We start from the raw sequence: 22,324 nt of genomic DNA, 5'->3' as shown, positions 1-22,324 counted from the left end.
CATGTCAGTCAGTGATTATTTAAATCACAGACGTGGGTCTTTGCTCCCCCTATGTAGGGGGCGGGGTCAGGTCTCCAACTGCTGTTCTCAGGTCGGTTATGTTGTTGTTTTCTCATTAAGTCCTAATTGAGTGTTTCCTTTGAGTCACGAGCTCAGACCGGCGCCAACAGCACGTAGCGGTCTCTCTCTTCTCTCCTCCTCCTCCTCCTCCTCACCCCCTCACCCTCTCTTTATAGAAATGTTGGAGGAGGTGATAACAGCTCATTACAGACAGTCTATATAGATCCCCTCCCCCTGTCTCCCCCTCCTCACCCCCTCTCTTATAGAAATGTTGGGAGAGGTGATGACAGCTCATTACAGAAACTCTGTGACCAGCAGCAGGTTTATTTGTCTCACTCCTCTTAACTTGTATCGACACAATTTATTAACATTTACCTTTTTATTGTCACATTTAATGTTTCTTCTTAAACAAATAAGAAACATTAACTTAATGAACTTTATTTTTGATAAAAGAAGATAACAGGAAACACTCGTTTTGATTATTTTATCCTTAAGGATTTTTGATTTGAAATCATTTTTCGGAGGACTCTTCTCCTCCGCTCCTCTTACACCGGCCTCCTCCGCAGCCTCCTCCCGCCATGGGCTCCGTGTTGCCCGGCACCTCGCTGGCCCTGAAGCCGGGCTTCAAGCCGCAGCAGCCGCTTTCCCTGGCCGACATCATCACCTCGGACATCCTGCACAGCTTCCTGTACGGTCGCTGGAGGCACGTGCTGGGCGAGCAGCATCAGCACCACCATCAGCAGCAGCAGCCGCACCTGCAGCACGAGGAACGCACCGCCCCGAGCGCGAGCCCCAAGACCGCGTTCACCGCCGAGGTGCTCGCGCAGTCCTTTTCTGGAGGTGAGTTACAACATCTCATCCGCCAGAAATGACAGTTTATTATTTATTGTCTGATAAATTCAGCAAAGTCATGTAAAACCGCATTATCACGATCATCATTCTTATCTAACGAGTGCGTTAATTAAAAGATTGACTTTTGTAAGCATCACTGTTATCGGCAACAACGGATTAATTTCATAACCCTTAATTTATAAAATCTTTTTTTTAATGTCATCTGTTTTCCTTCCGCCATTTTCATAGATGTTTCTGTTAATTGTTGGATTTGATTATTTGTGCAGACTGAACCAAAGTGTACCTGATTTAAACACAATTAAAACAGCAAATCATGTTTCTCATATTATCAATTTACACACTCGCTGCATAACCTGTTGTAGAAAACGAATTTAACTTTTTAATGTGTAAAATGTTGTAATAACCAGGTTTCATTTAATTGTCAGATATATCAATAACTGATCAAACAGTTGGAACATTGTTAAATCGGAAAGTTCCACCACATACGCGCCGCCACCGAGACGCAACAAAACCAATTTAAACTGAATCATCAATATAATTGATATATATTTAATATAATCAAATTAATTTCATTAATTAATGAAGCGATCGTGAGTTGATCTATCAATCAATGATCAATGCTCATGTGCTTTTCTCACATTTAAATAATAACTCATTTTTGATGTAAAATTCGATTTGTTTTTTGATAAAATTCGTTCCAAACAATTTCAGAGAATGCGGCGACAGTTCGAACCCAGGTTCCCCACGCGCCCGTTTAATTTAAAAAACGGATTTCTTTTTGCCGTTGACTTCGCTGCGCAGGAATGTGAACTTGGCTCGCCCTCTCCTCGTGGCATTTATGAGTTTTTGCTTTTCTTCTTCTCTGGTATTTAATTCGGATTATCCCCTGCACCTTTTTATCTCCATTAAAATCTCTTTTCTCATTCATGTCAAAGCCCGTTTCACGCTTGGGTCCGGAGCGTGAAAACGGTTGTGACATAAAGGAGAAAAGAGAGTTTTTTTTCCCTTTTCCTTCTTTCTCTTCATTTGTTACTGTTATTTCACTCTGTTTATTTGTTTATTTTGTTATTCTAGTAAGAAAATCCCTCACACCTCTCCTCTAACTGGTCATGAATTTCGATTTCAGTCCATGTGTGTGTTAACTTGCATGTTCTGTTTTCAAAAAAAGTGCTGCACTTTTTTCACTGTGAATCTGAATAGAATATAATGAGGGCAAAAAAGAAGACAAATCGAATAAGCTAAAGCATCATCTCTGTGTTTGTGAGCAGAGGTGCAGAAGTTGTCCAGTCTGGTTTTACCCAGTGAGGTGATCATCGCCCAGAGCTCAGTCCCAGGTAACATATTTTCTTTCTGATTTTATAGAGCATGACAATGATAAATCACATTTAAAAATAAATCTGCTTGTTTTCACTTCAAATTAACTGCTTTAACTTGAGCTCATAATAGCGCCATGTTATTAATTGTATAAGATGCCACCAAACTATGTTCTATATACACTGAATAATTCAGCAATTCAATAACACCCCACACTTCTACACATCGAAAGAGTAAATGTCATCCAAACTCTGACTTTAAATATTGGACATTTCCTCTGAAACACAGTGTACACCTGTTGCACATAAATGGATACATGTGAATTATACAATAATTCCACTGATACATTTTAAAGAATAACTGTCCTACAATACAAACATTATAGGAGCAGATTTAGTGTCAAACATTCAATAGCGTCAACCTGACATACGGATATATTACATTATATATATATATGTAGTCCTGTATTTTTTATACTTGTATGTTGTTGAATGCACAGATATGTGAGCAGCGAGCGTAATTCTTCCTTCACTAACACTACTGTGTTGTTTTATTTGTTGCATTCTCGATGTACAGGTGAAGGTTTGGGTATTTTCTCTAAAACTTGGATTAAAGCAGGAACAGAGATGGGACCATTTACTGGACGCCTCATCTCACCTGAGCATGTTGACCTGTACAAGAACAACAATCTCATGTGGGAGGTGAATATTAATGCTTTTCTATTTATATACAGGAGACTTCATGTTTTTAATTGTTTTCAGTTTACAAACTAATAAGTGCATAATAATACTCTAACTACCCATTACAACTGACTGGCAAACTGACTAATAGCTAGTGAACATGCTGACAACTTGTAAATAACTTTCTGTTCCACTGACTGCTTATAGCCCTAATCCTAACCCATAGCCGGATTAAGGGTAATTTTCATGGCAGACTTTTGGCAGGTCACAATAGGGAACGGTATCGTGTACACCGCATTGCATCATGGGCGTGTCGGCCATGTTTGGGGCTAACTGAGTTGTTGTTTACGTTCTTGCTGGTCCATCGTTACTCCATCTTTTACTGTTAATTTACTGTTAATGACATTTTCTCAGCAGCTTCTCACATGATCACACAGGGAAAAAAACAGACAACAGACAATTTCTTTTATCGATCTTATTCTTTTAGTTATTTATATTATCACAGCGTTCATATGGAGCTTTCTTACATGTAATAGGCATGTGATGTGTCATCATCTTACCTGAGAGCTGCCTTTATGTCTTTCTCTCAGAGTTATATTAATGAATAGTATATATATATATATATATATATATATATATATATATATATATGTATATACATATATATATATATATATATATATATATATATATATATTAAATGCTTATCTTCCTGCCTCTCGTCTGGACTCATCTACAGATTCTCTTTCATCCACTTGTAGTTTAATTAGACTTTTAAAACAGGCAGTTGAAAAGCAAACACACATTCTACTAGGTTTAGCTTCACGTACTTTATTCTGAATGAAGCTGTTCGCATTCACACCACAAACAAGGTAAGCAAAGATGTCTGCTGTGCACAACGAAGGCAGAAGACCCAATCACTGCTCCACCCTGCACTGGTGATTTCATACAGATCCAAATCCATTTGTAACCTGTATTTTTACAGATACAGGTCTCTGGCTTCACGGTCCAGTCAGTGTCTGCTGTAAATTCCCCTTCCCTTATCAGTCCAAGTGACTTCACAGAAACAACACAGCTTTTGTTTACATTAACCTCGACACCACGACCCCCCAAACATGAACGACATGAGCAAAGCGGTTCCCCAGAATTATATGAAAGTATAGTTCGTATATTATCGTATATTATCGTCAGTTTTCAGGGCTCTCGCCCACTCACTGTCGCACTGAAAAGTGAGCGACATAGCTCCAACTAGATAAGAAAACAATTAGCCAATTAGACATGTGTTTAATGTCTGACTAGCTGCTTGCTACTAATTAAATGACTAAACTGCCAACATGGCTACATGGTACACAACTAACTGCATGTTTAAGTGACACATAACTAACCACCAGCCAAGTAACTGGAATTGTTTGCCATTGGGCTAGTGTGCTATATAGCTACATATGTAGTAACAGTAACTAATAATTCATTAGCTTGCACAAATGGTGGTAACTAGTCTTATCTAATCAGCTAGATTGCTAGTATGCAGGTTATTTGTTGACATGGCAAAATAATGACTGTGTAGGTAAAAGAAAAAGAAAAGAAGCAATAATTAAGTAAAGCAACTTTAAATGTGGTGTAAAACATTACAAATAACTTGCAGACAATCTGAAGGGATTGTTTATTGCCAGTATTGAGTGTTAGTTAGCAGGCGTAGACAGACATAATGTAATAGGAACTGGAATTACATCTTTTTTTCTTGTCCTCAGGTGTTTAATGAGGACGGGACTGTCAGGTATTTCATCGATGCCAGTCAGGAGGACCAGAGGAGCTGGATGACGTACATCAAATGTGCAAGGAATGAGCAGGAACAGAACCTGGAGGTGGTTCAGATCGGCAGCAGCATCTTCTACAAAGCAGTGGAGGTCAGTTAATGCATCACCTTTTCACCACCAGCCTATTCCATTAGTAACCGCAGACCGTGTTGTTTAGAAAGAAGTTCAGATCCTTATCCAAAGTAAAAGTAGAAATTCCAAGGTCTAATTATGCTAAACTGAAATAACAATCCAATGGAGAAATATAATCAACAAATTGTACCTATTCTTCTTCTTCTTCTTATAGTAATAATAATAATAATATAATCTTATAATAATAATAATAATAATAAATGTATTGTTATTATTATTATTACAATACAAGGCAGCAAAATAAAATCAGGCAAATATGAAATCCAATTCAAAATGTGTTCAGAATATTAAGACAAGTCAGAGACAAAAATAGTGAAAATTATTTTCAGGAAAACGATAAATGAAGATAAATGAGTTAAGAATTCAAGTAAATATAAGTAAGTAAATATATATATATATATATATATATATACATATATATACTGTATATATATGAATTAGTGGACTGATTTCCCTCTAATTACAATGAACACATGAAATCATCAGTGGAGGATGAAGAGATTATATGATTTAATGTGATGTCTGTGTTACCCTCTCCTGGCACATGGATGGCAAATAAAATCCAGCTATATTCAAATAGACATTCAGATTATCAGTTATAGATTGACAGTAAGTTTGTTGTCTTGGTTGAAGGACATTTCCTGAAGCTTGGTGATTATGAGGTCAACAGATCTTTAACCTTTGTCTTTCTCTTTGCCAGACGATCCCTCCGGACCAGGAGCTGCTCGTCTGGTACGGAAACTCCCACAACACCTTCCTGGGAATCCCTGGGATTCCTGGAGGAGATGAAGACCAGACCAAGAAGACCAAGACTGGTAATGATTGTTTATTCTTGATCTGTAAGCACGTGTGAAACATAAACAGAGATAGAGACTGATGTCTCATTGGCTCTTGCCTAACGTTTAGAGAAGACTGAGACAAGATTCATGCGGCACTAACAAATAGTCCGTGCTGACTGCTCTGTGTGCACCTTCTATGCTGAGAACCGCCCTGAGACATGGAGACACACTGTCACTGCCACCAGGGACACAAAGTCAAACAGATGTTAAGAATATGTTTGCTGTTTCATTTCAAGAGAAGTTCTAGAACAGCGAGTAAAACTACCTTGAGGTGAGATTATTTTGTCAGAAGGTAAAAGTGAACAAAATCAAAGTCCACATGAGAAAAAGTTTGTGTAGAGTGAAAACAAAGTCCTCATTTAAAAATAAGATCATAGTTTGAATTGACCATGTAACCCTGTGCTCCTCCTCTTGACAGATGAGTTCCAGACCTGTGAAGGCTCCTCTTCTTCCTCGTCCTCGTCTGCATCCTCCTCCCTGGGCCGCATGCGATGTGTTATCTGCCACCGCGGCTTCAACTCCCGCAGCAACCTGCGCTCCCACATGCGCATCCACACGCTTGACAAACCGTTCGTCTGCCGATTCTGTAACCGCCGCTTCAGCCAGTCGTCCACTCTACGGAACCATGTCCGACTGCACACCGGCGAGCGGCCCTACAAGTGTCACGTCTGCCAGTCGGCATACTCGCAGCTGGCCGGCCTACGGGCACACCAGAAGAGTGCCAGACACCGGCCCTCAGGAGATCCTGGGAACCAGGGGGGAGGTGTGGTGGTGGTGGGAGGTGGAGGAGGAGTGCATTCAGCTCACTCACCTCCTCCTCATCCACCACAGCTGACCACCATGCCTCACCCGGCATCACTGGTTCATCATATACCAGCCATGGTTCTGTGATTGGGGGCAGGAGACAGACAGACAGACAGACTGTAACTTTAATTTAAATGTGAGCTTAATGACACAGGAACCTGGTCGCCTTCAGATCTGATTGGCCACCTGGACCTGTCGTCAGTATCACGACTAAATGACCACAAAATTGAAACTCTTAAAGCTAGGATGGGCTACATGTTTTTGTCATGAGGGATCAATAATGCCATATGAACCTTTATGCATGATACAAACAATCTGATCTGAGAGAACTAGACTTTTCCACCTCCTGTTCAGGCTGTTTCCATCTTCTGTGAAAGAAACTGGAAGAGAGTCTGAAAGAGAGAGAGCGCGCACTCCTACTGGCTCTTCTGCTAGTACTGTATGTACATGCTCCGTCAGTGGTAAGGCTGCTGGAGATGAGACTCAACGATCAATTCAAGTCTTATAGAGAATATGCCTACCCTAGCTTTAAACCAGAGTCAGATCAGTTTACCTTGTTTACTGACAGTGACACAGACACAGCGCTGACCTTTCTGAGAATAATCACACTCCTATCAGTGACCTTTGGTGATTTCAAACATGAAAATCAAATTAAAAATAAATGATATATCTGCTCTATATATATCACGTGTTACAATGCATTCCAGTTGCCTCAGAGGTTGGAACTGGTAATGCTGTCACACTGAGTTAAGTTTGATCTAGTTTCCATAAAACTTCAGTCGGATAATGTTAGCGTTATAGCTAGGTTTGCTAACTAGCATCTAATTTAGTCCATCTTAATTAAATTAATTAAGAGTACGACTGAGATTATAAGGTTTACTGATGCATGAATTTGACAGATTATCAATACAAAGTTGTTCATGGTTAAAACACACTGGCATTATATTTAACCAGAAAAGAGATTTTCAAGTGTTCAAATAAGTTTTTCATGAGCAACATTTCCTCCCTGGATTTTGTTCTTATGAAGGTTAAATTATCAAGAAAGTTCCATTTAATTTCATTTGGTCACCGTTGGATTTTTGATTCCTGGGTTATAATTTACAGAGAAGACGCCAAACAAGCAGGCGACAAATGACAAGTGACATCATTCGAACACTGCATCAGTGATAACAAATAGTGACTGTGGACCTCAAACCATGCGGGGAGGTATGTTATATGCATGCAGACACAAAAACATTGGTTAAAGTCTCTGAATATAATGAATGTTTCCATGGAGACGATGTTTCATATAACAGCATGATTAGACAGTGTTGTCCTGTGATTCCAGATGTTCATGTCAGCATACGCCATGTATGTGTGATGGTGATGCGCTTTAGTTTGCATGCTAACGGTCTTCTGTTACAAGTGTAATGGGTGTGTTGAAAAACTAGGAAGCACAATAGTCACAATGCTGAGGCTCCTTCAGTGGAACCTATGGGTTCTTCTCATTTCCTTCACGTCTCCTCGATCCTTCACGCTGTATAGCTTTATACAGCCGTATAGCTGTCAAATGGACTGGTTTAAATGTCACACAGAATAACTTATTTAAGAACCAACATATTTAAAAAGAACTTTCATAGATGTAGTATAATTATTGGAGTTTTAATTGTTGGATGGGTGTGTGTGTGCTAAGTTAATTAAATCTATAAACCCACATCCCAATCTGGCCAATATTTTCACGTTTGTAATAAAGCAGGTACCTGTTATTTAAGTACAGTAATTATGATTGAACATTTACTCTCACCATATCACATGAGGAGGTGCGATATGTATACATGACGCTACTCAATGAAAGAGTTCCTCGTAGAATACACAATTGTATCTTCGTTCCTCCTGGACCCTCCTCTTCCCTCCCAAGTTATAAGATTTCTGTATGATTTTTATCATTATTATTGTTGTTATTATTGTTATTAATAGATTCAATTTGCATCATCAATAAGCTTATATTGAGAACTATTTATTGTTCCATATCAAAACAAACACTTTTATTTTGAAAATGATGTGAAATATCATCATAAATATTATTATTATTTTGAAGTCTTTTTCTCAAATGGTTGGACTCACTGAACAAATTAGACACTCCGTGGCCCCCAGATCGTTTGAGTTTGAGACCCCTGATTTAAGGCATTGAAAGATCTGCACTTACAGCAGAGGGGGAATTACATTTATGTTTACACCTGCACTACACCGCAGTGTAGTGCAGTTCAGCTCAGTACGGTACGGTATGGAACAGTAAACCCTGATGTGGTATTTCCAGACACACAAAGAGCACCGAGGAGTTAGTGGTGAATTGGTTCCCATGCAAATATGATAACAGGTTCCAACATACAGCAGCTCGGACAGCACATTCAGAAATTACAGTGGCAAATCATCATGGTGTTAAACACCAAATATTCAAAACATATGTTTTGGAAAGATGGAAAAAAATAATCATCTTACAAAACTTCAGATGCTTCAGATTGTTATTTGGATGCTAACATGTTAGCAGGAGTCCTTACAGTGTTGAAATGGAAGTCAGCAGGTTTCTCTGAAGAAGCACTTCTTATAAAAATAGCCTAAAATTTAAATATATAATAATTATTAATAGTCCTAATTCATGTCGGTATTTCTTAAAATTATGGTTGAGACCCAAACTGGGTTAAAATCATTGTCAGCTCAGAAAATGTTGAATCTAAATTTCTAATCTTTGTAACTGGTAATCTTTCCTGCATGACATTAGATTTATGTATAAATATGTTGTGAAATAATCAGAAACTAATCAGAATTAAAATAAAGCAGTGATGAGTCCCTGTAGCTGACAGCTGTTCCTTTTCACTTGATGTAAATAAGTGCCAAACTGTTCAAGAAAATGATGTAAATATTTACATGAAATGTGCTTTATGCCCAGAATGTATTCCAGCTGTCACTTTATCTCTATATATGTATATGTACAAGGTCATATATGACATGTGTATCAGTATATGAAGTGTGCTTTGTTGACTTCTATAAAGGACATTGTATTTGAGCCTATCACACCATAATAAAGTATCATTTATCATATATGTGATATGTATATGTGTCACACATTCAAGGATCCCCTGTACTTTCCATCGCCTGTATTATCATGCATAAAGAGTGCATGGAAAGACAAAAAAAGCAAAAAAACATATGTTGTCATATGTCTTAGTATTCTGTGTCCTTCAGTGACCTCCAAATGAAGGAAAATATAAACCTTATACAGAGTAATACCACTTAGATAATCCATGAGTATGATTCATGGACAGTAAGTAACAGATGACATGACAGCTCCAAAATGTGAACCCAAAGGTGGATCTAGATTGCCATCTGTTGGCTGGCTGCAGTATAAGTCATAAACCACCAATCCCTCTTTGTTTACATTCAGTGATCATCTTCATGTTCAGTAACTGATCCTGCTCACATGCATGTACTGTAAGTAGCTGGTTACTTATGTCAATCATGTTAATCATGTTAATATTAACTAGTTGTTTGTGTGTTTCTCTCTCTACAGGCTAAAACAATCAGCTAATGCAGCTATATTGTTATTTAAGAATATGAACCCCTTAGATTTGATGAGTCAATGACTCTGATGACTCTGATCACAGATAAATCATCACCCTGTGATTACCTCTACAATCTCATCTGTAGTGGGCACAACAAACTGTGACTTTCAACATTCAGTCTGTTTTGACTTGCACAGTTTTCCAGTTGATGTCCAATATATTTAACTGTGAAGAGAAAACAATGAACATACTAAAGCTGAACGTCTGCTTTGCTGATTTGTCAATAAGTGATGAGCTGATAACAGAAAACCTCAGAGTCAACACTGTTGAGTAAGATCAGAAAACACAGGCTGAGTAAATTCACCTTTGGGACACAGACACACACACACACACACACACACGCACACACACACACACATACACACGCACACACACACACACACACACAACACACACACACACACACACAACATTCCCCTCAACCCTGTTTCTTTGTTGACAGTTGAGTTGATCACTAACTAATAAAATCAGACTTCCAGCCGCTCATAGTCATTTGTCTTAGCCCATGTTGTCTGCAGAGCTTCCTCAATGTGTTTCCTCGTCACCCTCAGGATGAAGGTGTGTGTCATCCTATTGTGTTTGTGTTTTCTTGGCAAGAGGACAGAGGCTCAGTCCAAATCGTAAGTCAGTTTTTATTAATCCTTAATGAATGGTCTTGGTATACTAGTAGATACACTTACTTTGTGTAGAATATTTAATTGAAACTATTGATTCAGTGAGGAAGTTTACAAATGTCCACTGCTCATTTTCATAGTGTCCACCACACACAGATAAAACAGGCAAAACGCCTCCACTCTTGTTCTGAGGTGAATGTCTTGCATCAGCAAAGCCACTCCCTATACGCAGAGTAAGCAGAGAGCATAGGGCTAAGTATCTGTTTTACAAGACATCAGTTTTCAGTGGAGACAGAATCATGATTGCTCTTTATCAGTCATCATCTAACCGCTTTATCCTCCACCAGAGGGTCGCGGGGGGTGCTGTGCCAATCTCAGCTACATCGGGTGATAGGCGGGGTACACCCTGGACAGTTCGCCAGTGCATCGCAGGGCCACACAGCTAGAGACAAACAACCATTCACTCTCACACTCACTCCTATGGTCAATTTAGAGTGTCCAATTTACCTAATCCCCACATTGCATGTTTTTGGACTGTGGGAGGAAGCCGGAGAACCCGGAGAGAACCCACGCACACACGGGGAGAACATGCAAACTCCATGCAGAAAGGCCCTTGTTCCAACCGGGTCTTCTTGCTGCAAGGCAAGAGTGCTAACCACTACACCGCCGTGTGGCCCGATTGCTCTTTATCATTCATTTTAATTTCTTAAAACACAGACACTGACTGCATGACTGCATGTTAATAAACATTTTGATCTCAATAATGAGTAACCCCACCCCCATATAATCAGTTCATTGATAAACGGATGTGTTCGTAAAATGATGTCACCAAGTGGAGGTGTGTTGGTTTTAATCACCTTGAAGATGCAACAACCTGGTGGGGGCCCCCAAAGTTAAGGTTGATAAAAAAATGTCATGATAATCGTTTCATTATTACATGAAAAAAAAAAGAGGGGGCCCCCCCACCCCTTCCCTGAAATGGTACAGTATTCGAAGTTATCATAATTTGGAGCTAGCTCCGGTTCCCTGGTAGTAACCTGAAGTTTCCCATATTTCTTTATCAACCTATTTTTGAATGGTGAAGCTGGAATAATGGCAAGTAATAATGACTTGCTGGTGTTTTGCGAATCCACAGTGTTGTGAATATGCAGCTCGCGCTGCTGCTGCACCCGTCTCCTGGCTCGCGTCATCTGGGTCCTCCAGTACCGGTTGCTGCGCAGTTAACAAGCGGGACTTCACATACTGTTGTACATTTGCCCTTTGGAAAAAAAAAATGAGGATGAACAGTCAGAAACTGCTACTTCATTTTGTTTCGTTTTGTGCAGTTATATGCGTGCACCAACGACTTCACAAAATCATGCCAGTGCTGCTTGTCTTCATCTTTGAGTGTACCTAGCATGCAAAGGAGAGTCCTGTTAAACCTTTCAACAGGGTTTCCCCTGGGATGGTATGGTGTGGTCTGCACCTATAAATTCCTGCAATATCACATAGCTCTTTGATTGTCTTAGATTCAAAGTCTGGTCCTGGTCACTGTGCAATTTTTCAGGGATACCACAGTGAACTATAACATTTTACCAAAGGCACTTGGCTACTGTCCTAGCCTTTTGATTGGGAGTAGAGATTAGCACTAAATACTTGGTGAAGAAGTCAGTGATCACCAAGACATCTTTTGTATTACTTTGGTCAGCCTCCATACAGACTAACGCAAGAGGTCTAGTAACCTGGATGTTAACTAGAGTTGCTTCTAGGGATGCACGATATATCGGCATTAATATTGTTATCGGCCGATGTTCATAATTTTTTAACATATCGGCATCGGTCCAATGAGTAAAACTGCGCCGATTTTAACAACCGATGTTTATACCTTTATAAGACATTCTGTACAAACTTTTATCATCTCAGAAACTTTTTTTTTAAAACATATATCGATATCGGTAGATATCGGTTATCGGCCATAGCAGCAATATTAATATCGGATATCGGTATCGGCAGAAATAGTCATCCCTTGTTGCTTCCTTCTCTGGCAGGGTTTTTCAATAGACACAGCGGCTACAGCTCTTTATTTTTTCCTCAATGTCATTAGCCATCCACACATCTCTCAACTCCTCTGGTAGAACTAGCTAATAGTGAATTTCCTCACCAACTTGCCTTTTCCTGTAGAGAATTTCGTTCTGCTGCTCAAGCTTTTTATCTCGCAAGAGGAAGGTAAGCACTGGCAGTTCTTTCTGTACAGCTGGAGGAGAGGTTTCACCAGTTTCCAAATGATGGAGGATTTCACAGATGGCAGGATCTGCTCTCTGCTTTTGTTTCAGATCCTCATCCAATATGCTGGAAATTACAGCTCATAGCTGTCTGGAATAGCTACAACTGACATAGCAAGAGATGTTACAAGAGGAATGATGGGGTCAATTTCACCATTTCCTACAGGTGGACAGACTAGGTGTTTATCACAGACTGCAGTAACAGTGTTGTGAGAGACCTGGTTGAAATCAACCGACTCAGGTAGGTGGTGTTGTATGAACTGGTGAATTCGCTCCTCTTTCTGAGAAACCAGATCATTGACAGGTTCACCATGGGGATGTCGTAAAAAGACCATCATCATCAAGGTTGCGTTTCCCCACTCTGGGGGAATTGCTGCATGTAACCACTGTAAAAAAAAAAATCACAACATTTTTCAGTTACCGCCCACTTGAACGCCAAAAACTCAAGTTTGTTAGCTGGATAGCGAGATTCACTCTTTGACAACCCACGGCTAGCAAATGCAATAGCACGCATCTTTCCTTCCTGCTCTTGATAGAGGGCTGTTTCTAGCCCAGTTGTACTTGCGTCAGTATGTAACACATACTGCAGCTTTGGGTTGGCAAAACCTAACACTGGGGCTGTAGTGAGCAGTCAATCATTGTCCTCCAAAATGTTCTTTTGGCTGGAACTACCGACCTCTGGACTCTTTTATTCCACTACTCTTCCTAAGCGGTGGGTACCCAGCAGTAAGGTAATTTAGAGGCTTCACTATGTTAGAATAGTCTTGAACCGACGGTAATAACCAGCGAATCCCAAGAACGAGCGTAGTTCCCTGTGGATCAGTTTCAACGCCATGCTGGGATAGAATGTGTCTGAGGTACCTCACTGACGTCTGGAAAAATTTACATTTTTCCAAGGACAATTTCAACCCATATTCCCTGAGGCGTTCGAGTACATGGAGAAGGCGGGTCTCATGCTCTTCAAGAGTTGAAAACACAATGAGGTTGTCCAAAAAAACTAGGACCTCTTTTAAGTTGATATCCCCCATGCACTTTTCCATCAATATTTGGAATATGCTGGGCGTGTTAGTAATGACCTGAGGCATCCCATTAAACTCCCAGAAACCCAATGGACAGACAAAGGCAGTTTTGTGTTTATCAGCCTCATCCACCTCAATCTGGTAATATCCTGATTTGAGATCCAGGACAGAGAACCACCTTAAGCTTGTGAGTGCAGAGAAGGCTTCTTTCAGATTAGGTAGAGCATAGGCGTCCTTTATGGTCTGTAGTTTTAACATTTGGTAATCGACGCAGAGCCATATATCTCCATTTTTCTTTCTTACAACCACTATAGGTGAAGAGAAAGACGACTTGGACTCTCAAATCACTCCTGCCTCACTCAGCTCTTGAAGGTGTCTCCTCACAGCATCAAGATCTTGTGGACACAGGAGTCATGGTCTGTGCTTAAAAGGGGTTTCCTCATTTCAGTGATGTCACTCTCTAATGACATGTCATTCTCAATGGAGCTTGCAGTTAAAAGATGGGCACTGACTTTCTGCTTTGGTGCACCCAGGTGCTTTTTCATTCTGCTCTTTTTTGCAATGTGCTCTTCCTGTTTCACACGAAACTGCAGCAATAACTTGGAGAATGGAGGTGGATTTTCTCATTCACATTCAGGCTGAAGGTCTGCACAGTGTCCCAGCATCCTCTACAGAACTGACGCAGAAGATGTCAATTTGCTTTCCTGGCTAACTAGCACTAGCCCCTGGCTAACTAGGGGCTAGTGCTTTCCAAAGCACTAGCCCCTAGTGCTTTGGAAAGAACTACCTGTAACCGATGTAGGTAATGGGACGGCCTTTCTCCAGCATTACATGTCATTTAGCAGACCAAAGCGACTTACAATGGAATTGAGTACAATCACCATCCTCTACTGTGCCAAAAGCTGAATCAAGTAGCTCAATATAAGCGGAGGGAGCTGCGTTGGGACCTAAAGGCGTTCAAATATTTGCTGCTGGTGGCATGAGGTTGTCAAGAATTTTTTCTGGAACGCTGCAAGTCTGACAGAGGTAGGTCTTGTAGAATGTGCTCAACACTGTTTCTCCATGTGTCGTAGTCTACCTCATGGCTAGGACAGGGAACTTTGCCTGAGAAAGGTCTGAGTCTAAATGATGAGAATGACTGACATTCTGCATTTGGAAAGTTGCTCAAGGAGAATGTCGTCAAAAGACTCCAGTCCTCTGACAACAACTGAGTTTGTTACTTTAATATTGTAGAGTCACATTCACGTACCCTTACGTTCACGTTCTTCACAGTACGACTATTTTTCTTAACCTTGTAAACATTATTAATATCTCATTAAACTTGAACTTAAATCATTTATTTATTTATTAACATAAAATGTATTCTTGCTTTTCTACTTTTATATTTTAAAGGGCTTTTGTGAGACAGTCTGTCTTCTGATTTTATAGGGTTTACCAGTGGGGGTGCCACTATACTCCACCTATTGCAGCTAATGTCAGCTAAGATTGGCACAGCACCCCTGCAACCTTCGTGTGGAGGATAAAGCGGTAGAAAATGGATTCTTGGTTGACTCTTAGCACGCAATATCATGCTAACAGTAAAATGTCTACACGCCTCACCATTTGTTTTAAATCAAGTCACCTTTATCTTCATCATGTTGGATAGATTACAGCTGCTTCTAGACATGCACCAAAGCATACACACACACAATGTGTGTGTATACACTTACAAAACCACTACTTATCCCCTGTTTATACTCCAAAAAAGAGCCTTGAGTATCCTACATTATGCCAGTTACAGAGAACATACAAATCAACTATTTACCAAATAAAACCTGAGTGTATTTAAAAAGAAGTATGTAGAGATGACTATTAATCCCCACACTGGAAATTTTGGACATTATGGTCAAAGGTGTGCTCACCTTTGTCCACGCAGTGAAACGCCGGAGGAGAGGGAAACGGGCCGGTGCGCTCGTGCGTCTTCGCCAGCGCGGATTACGCACATCGCTACCGGGAATATTTCTCTCTAATGTGCGTTCACTGGCAAATAAACTGGATGAATTACAACTGCTGTTGGGAAAAAACAGGGACTTCTATTCATCGGCTGTTTTGTGCTTCACGGAGACGTGGCTGTGTGGATTAATACCGGACTCTGCGCTGCAGCTGGCAGGCTTCCAACTCTACAGAGCGGACAGAGACACGGAACTTTCCGGCAAAACCAAAGGTGGAGGAATCTGTTTTTACATCAACAGTGGCTGGTGCAACGACGTGACAGTGATCCAGCAGCACTGTTCTCCTGACCTGGAATCTTTCATCATAAACTGCAAGCCTTTTTATTCACCCCGTGAGTTTGCTTCATTCATTCTGGTCGGTGTTTACATCCCACCGCACGCCAGCGTGCAGGACGCACAGCGCATGCTCGCCGATCAGATACTGTGTGTGGAGCGGATCAACCCGGACTCCTTAGTTATTGTCCTAGGCGACTTTAACAAAGGAAACCTCACTCGCGAACTCCCCAAGTACAGACAGTTTATTAAATGCCCGACCAGAGAGGAGAACATTCTGGATCACTGTTACACCACAGTCAGGGATGCTTATCACGCCGTCCCCCGTGCTGCACTGGGACACTCTGACCACGTCATGGTCCACCTGATTCCTGCTTACAGGCAGAAACTAAAGCTCTGCAAACCTGTAGTGAGGACATCAAAGAAGTGGACCAGTGAGGCTGTGGAGGATCTACAGGCGTGTTTGGACTCTACTGACTGGGATGTATTCAGGACTGCTACCAACAGTCTGGATGAGTACACAGAGGCTGTGACGTCATACATCAGCTTCTGTGAGGACTGCTGTATTCCATCATGCACTAGGGTGAGTTACAACAATGACAAACCCTGGTTCACAGCCAAGCTCAGAAGGTTAAGGTTGGATAAGGAAGAGGCCTTCAGGAGTGGAGACAAAGACAGACTTAAAGAGGCAAAGTACAAGTTTAGCAAGGCGGTGAAAGAAGCTAAACGACTGTACTCCGAGAAGCTCCAACACCAATTCTCAGCCAACGACTCTGCGTCTGTCTGGAAAGGGCTTAGGCAGATCACCAACTACAAGCCTAAAGCCCCCCACTCCTTTAACGACCAACGCCTAGCCAACGACCTGAACGAGTTCTACTGCCGCTTTGAAAGACAGAGGGACAGTCCTGAAACCATCCCCCACAACACCTCCCAACTCCCCCAGCTCCAGTGTTTCACCTACACCTCCCCCACCTCAGCAGGGGCCTGGGCATCTCCACCAATGCCCACCTTAAAGGTCCCCCCCTCCACGGTCCCCCCCTCCACCTCCCCACCCACCTCAGTGTTGACTCTTTCCATCCACGAGAGGGACGTCAACAAACTCTTCAGGAAACAGAATCCCAGGAAAGCAGCTGGTCCGGATTCTGTCTCCCCATCCAGCTTGAAGCACTGCGCTGATCAGCTGTCTCCAGTGTTCACAGACATTTTCAACACCTCATTGGAGACATGTCACGTGCCAGCCTGCTTCAAGACCTCGACAATAATCCCTGTTCCCAAAAAGCCAAGGACCACAGGACTCAATGACTACAGACCCGTCGCCCTGACCTCTGTTGTTATGAAGTCCTTTGAGCGTCTTGTGCTTTCACACCTGAAAGCCATCACCAACCCCCTCCTGGACCCACAGCAGTTTGCCTACAGAGCCAACAGGTCTGTAGACGATGCAATTAATCTGGCCCTCCACCACATCCTCCAGCACCTGGACTCTGCAGGAACCTACGCCAGGATCCTGTTTGTGGATTTCAGCTCTGCCTTCAACACCATCATCCCGGCTCTGCTCCAGGAGAAGCTCTCCCAGCTGAGCGTGCCTGACTCCATCTGCAGGTGGATCACTGACTTCCTGTCTGACAGGAAGCAGCATGTGAAGCTGGGAAAACATGTCTCCGACTCACAGGTCATCAGCACCGGATCCCCCCAGGGCTGCGTTCTTTCTCCTCTGCTCTTCTCCCTGTACACAAACAGTTGCACCTCCAGTCACCAGTCTGTCAAGCTCCTGAAGTTCGCGGACGACACCACCCTCATCGGACTCATCTCTGATGGTGACGAGTCCGCCTACAGGTGGGAGGTTGACCAGCTGGTCACTTGGTGCAACCGAAACAACCTAGAGCTCAACGCTCTAAAGACAGTGGAGATGGTCGTGGACTTCAGGAAGAACTCAGCCTCACCTGCACCCATCAACCTCTGTGACTCCACAGTTGACACTGTGGATTCCTTTCGCTTCCTGGGAACTATCATCACCCAGGACCTCAAGTGGGAGCTGAACATCAGCTCTCTCATCAAAAAAGCCCAGCAGAGGATGTACTTCCTGCGGCAGCTGAAGAAATTCAACCTGCCAAAGACAATGATGGTGCACTTCTACTCCTCCATCATTGAGTCCATCCTCACCTCCTCCATCACCATTTGGTACGCTGCTGCCACGGCCAAGGACAAGGGCAGACTGCAGCGTGTCATTCGGTCTGCAGAGAAGGTGATCGGCTGCAATCTTCCATCTCTCCAGGACCTGTTCGCCTCCAGAACTCTGAGGCGTGCAGGAAAGATTATGGCTGATCCCTCCCACCCCGGACAGAAACTCTTTGAGTCACTCCCCTCTGGCAGGAGGCTGCGGTCCATCAGGACCAGAACCTCACGCCACAAGAACAGTTTTTTCCCGTCTGCTACTAGCCTTATCAACAAGGCCCGGAGACCCCCCCTGACACTCTGACTCCTCACACTCCTCCTCTGCCTCTACATGTCACATTATCATTACATCCTTTTTATGCGTTATATTAACGTCATTACTGTGTTCATTACTGTGAACTTTGCACTTTGCACTGTTACTCACTTCTGCCCAGTCATACTGCTCTTTACTGCTCTTTCTGTAGTGCTCTTTTCATCTTTAAAAACATTTATATACTGTGTATATATACGTTTACTGTTCACTTTAGAAAATTTTGTATGCTTGTTATGCGCCAATGACACCAGAACAAATTCCTTGTATGTGCAAATCGTACTTGGCAATAAAGCTCTTCTGATTCTGATTCTGATTCTGATTAATCGATACAGAATGACACAGAAGGAAGGTATGACAAAGGTCAGGGACAGAAATCTGTAGACACTGTGGGAAATGGCAGGGGAAGCGAATGTAACCAAACAAAAAAACAAAAAAAAAAAGTACCCAAACAAGCTGACACTGAGACAAATGTCAAGACATGAGTACAGTAGTATTTAGCTGCCACGGTGAAGCAAATCACTAAGGAGAATCTATTGATCCAAGATGGAACTGCTAAGCTGGTCATTGAATGCGATCGACAGAGTGTTCTCGACAAGAAGTCCAGGTTCTGGTGAACCTAATTGCCCAGCTGGGACCTTCATGGCTGGCTACATTCGGGACGGATGGGAGAAGTGGAAAGTCGTGTGCCTTGCTGCCCTGGATGTAGAGGATGTCGAGGATGTGTACATATTCACATTCATGATGATCGGAATGCTCTCCCTGGGATGGGGAATGTTCTTGCAATACCGGGAACTGAGAAAGATCAGAAGTGAGATGACCAAGGAAAGGAGCGATATGAAGGTGGAAAGCGCAATAACAAAGAGAGTCATGGTTGGGCTGCGCTCCGATGTCTCCACAACCCTCGAGTACATGAAAAGAATGGAGAAGAAAAGCGAGGCGAATCCTACGGATGAGATGGATGACTAAAGGGAAAAAAAATAAATAAATAAATAAAAATAATATTTTACATACATTGACCTCTATTGATTGGATTATTGGGAAGTTGAATATGCCAGGCAACAAGTCGAGAATGTCACGCGCGACGGAACATCATGGACACATGTACAGACACACATGGAGTCTGAGTTGACTGTCTAGAGCTAGACTATATCTCTGAGAGTTACCGGATGCTGAAACATGTTTTCTTTGGCAAAAAAAAGGAAATGAAATGTATGATGATAATGGGGGCGGGACTAGATAAGCTTTGCTTCTCCCTTTCGGTTATATATATTGTGTGAACTGCACTGTTATGTGATGAGTGATCTAAATGTCATGACCGAAATAAATAAATAAAAAAATAAAAAAATGTCTTAGTGAGCCAATGTGAGACTGTAGCAAAAAAAAAAGTAACTCAAGTGTTTACAGGACATGATACTCAATCTTTTCTATTCAACTCAGAGGTGGAGGGTATGAATGTTAAATCTCACCATATAACTAGACTAAATAAATCTTCAATAACAGATTCTTATCTATTTAGAACAGTCTCAACAAAGCAATATTAAAAATAAAGGGTTAACATACCAGTTTACTGAAATGTCCAGTAGTAGAAAATACAGCCAGTAAGTTGTGTGACACACAGTTGATGTGTGGGAGCTTCTGTTAAGCAGACCAACTCAACGGTGAATGGGAGCTCTATCCCTTATATCCAAGATATCCCACCAGAATACAGACACTTTACATTTACATATCCATTGTGATTTACTCAGGAATGCTATTTCCATCTGAGGACCTTTTAATCACCATGGGGTATTTTCACATGACAGTTGAGCCACCTTGACTTGTCTACTTCCTGCACTGAGAACATCAGACCTACACACTTCAAATGAGACAGTGTTTACACTTCAGAGTGGTGGGACTGTCCCCAACTGATGAGGTTTGAACCAAGTTGATTAATTCATTTACAGATAATCAAAGAGCAGAATATACAGAGTGAGGATGTTTCGTCTATTGTCTCCAAGGTGTGGTCTCACTGTCTTACAAAGTAGACATGTCTAAAAATGGTTTCTAGTATGTTCCATTCTGCTCCTCTTTAGGTATCTGATAACAGCTCCTGTCTCATTGCGTTTGGATGCTTCAGAGTCAGTGCTGCTGCAATTATTTGGCTATGGCTCAGAGGAGGTGACAGTCTATGTGTTCTTGAAGACCTCCATGGCTCCAGACCATACAGTTCTGGCTCAAGAAGTCGTGACCCTCAACACGCAAAACCACCATCAGGCCATCGCCAAAGTTCGGGTGTGCCAGGATACACACAGAGACAAACAAATGTAATTCTGTCAAAATGTTCCATAACATGATTAATCTTGATGTCACTTTATTTTCTGTTTCTCTAAAGCTTTACCCTAATCAGCTTGATAAGAAGGTGAGATCTGTGGTCCTCCATGTCCAAACAGCAGGGATCAACCAGCATGTGGTTGTTCCTTTGAGTCGCTCCAACGGCTTCCTGTTTATCCAGACTGACAAACCACTGTACACCCCACATCAGAGTGGTAAGAGATAAAGTTCATGATAAACTACCCCATTCATGACTTGAAAACATAATCTGTTTAATTGTGCATTCATGTCCCTTGTCCCTTAAAAGTATTATTATTATTATTGTTATTATTATTACATTATCATGATGTTGTTGTTGTTGTAATAATAATAACAATAATAAAAATAGTGACTGCTTCTGTAATTAGTTCATACAAATGCATAATTCCTGTGATGTTGTGCATTGCTCTTTGATGTTAATGTGGTTGTCCAGTTGTACATAGAATGTTGCTAACCAACAATGCCTTGGCTAAATCTCACACGCAGATGTTGTCTCAAAGTGACTTCCTAATAAAATCAAGGAAAATCAATAAAATAAAATTAGTCCTTAGCAACTCACAATGCCATGTGATCATTATTCTGCATGTCCTTCCTCTTTGGCTAAATATGTCAGGGTCCTTTTTTCCAGGTTTTTCTTGTTTGAGTAGATTTTGTCAGCTGATGAGGTCACATGGTCCTTGATCAGGAAGTTTTTGTTCAGGTGAAGTAGTTCCTCATTTCATTAAGGTAGTGCTCATCATCGAATAAATCCAAGTACTCATTTATCTAGGTGAACCTGTCACATCCATTCTTCTGCTGCTCTGCCAGTAAATTTCCACTCTCCTCCCCCCTGCTCCACTCTCCCTGTCGGCCACTCCCACCTCATCAGCCAACTCTGTTCCACTGTGCACTCAGGTGCTCCTAATCAGTAATCAAGCCACTATGTAGGCCTCTCTGGTTGACGCACTAACTGCCAGATTGTTTTAGCCTCCATGCAAGACTCTCCAGCACTGATCTCCCGTTGCCGACCCTGCCTGCCTCTGACTAACCTGCTTTGTCGTTCTCCCGGTAAACTCTTCAGCTTTCTGTCTCCGACCATGATCTCTGCCTTAACCCTTCCTGGTTCGCCTGCCGGTGTGGCATCCTGCTGCTACACTGCTGAATTTCCTCAACTTGCTGGACTTGTATGAGAGGTTGGACATATCTCAGCCCCAAGAGACTCTGTGTTTAAGCCTGTTTTGCTGAAAAGACTATTGAAG

The 22,324-nt window shown here is 41.8% G+C and overlaps 2 protein-coding genes across 2 annotated transcripts in view; both read left to right on the top strand.

Moving 5' to 3' along the window:
- Nucleotides 1-363: 363 nt before the first annotated feature.
- On the top strand, nucleotides 364-9,327 carry prdm12b (PR domain containing 12b). Its single transcript, XM_044026582.1, has 6 exons — nucleotides 364-900; nucleotides 2,181-2,246; nucleotides 2,803-2,927; nucleotides 4,655-4,810; nucleotides 5,553-5,667; nucleotides 6,110-9,327. Exons 1-6 carry the CDS (start codon nucleotides 639-641, stop codon nucleotides 6,580-6,582), a joined length of 1,197 nt encoding a protein of 398 aa, XP_043882517.1. The 5' UTR covers nucleotides 364-638; the 3' UTR covers nucleotides 6,583-9,327.
- A 1,248-nt stretch (nucleotides 9,328-10,575) lies between these two features.
- The window catches only part of c5 (complement component 5), a 31,201-nt gene continuing 19,452 nt past the window's right edge, over nucleotides 10,576-22,324 (top strand). Inside the window, exons 1-3 of the mRNA XM_044027122.1 lie at nucleotides 10,576-10,714; nucleotides 20,810-21,008; nucleotides 21,109-21,262. Of these exons, the coding sequence (XP_043883057.1) occupies nucleotides 10,623-10,714; nucleotides 20,810-21,008; nucleotides 21,109-21,262 (445 nt within the window). The 5' untranslated portion in view covers nucleotides 10,576-10,622. The remainder of the gene's footprint in view (nucleotides 10,715-20,809; nucleotides 21,009-21,108; nucleotides 21,263-22,324) is intronic.

The sequence above is a fragment of the Solea senegalensis genome, linkage group LG5 (assembly GCF_019176455.1).
Source record: "Solea senegalensis isolate Sse05_10M linkage group LG5, IFAPA_SoseM_1, whole genome shotgun sequence".
In the NCBI taxonomy this organism is placed as follows: Eukaryota; Metazoa; Chordata; class Actinopteri; order Pleuronectiformes; family Soleidae; genus Solea; species Solea senegalensis.
Note: the sequence above shows the minus strand (reverse complement) of the source record. Positions and strands in the feature narration are given on the sequence as shown.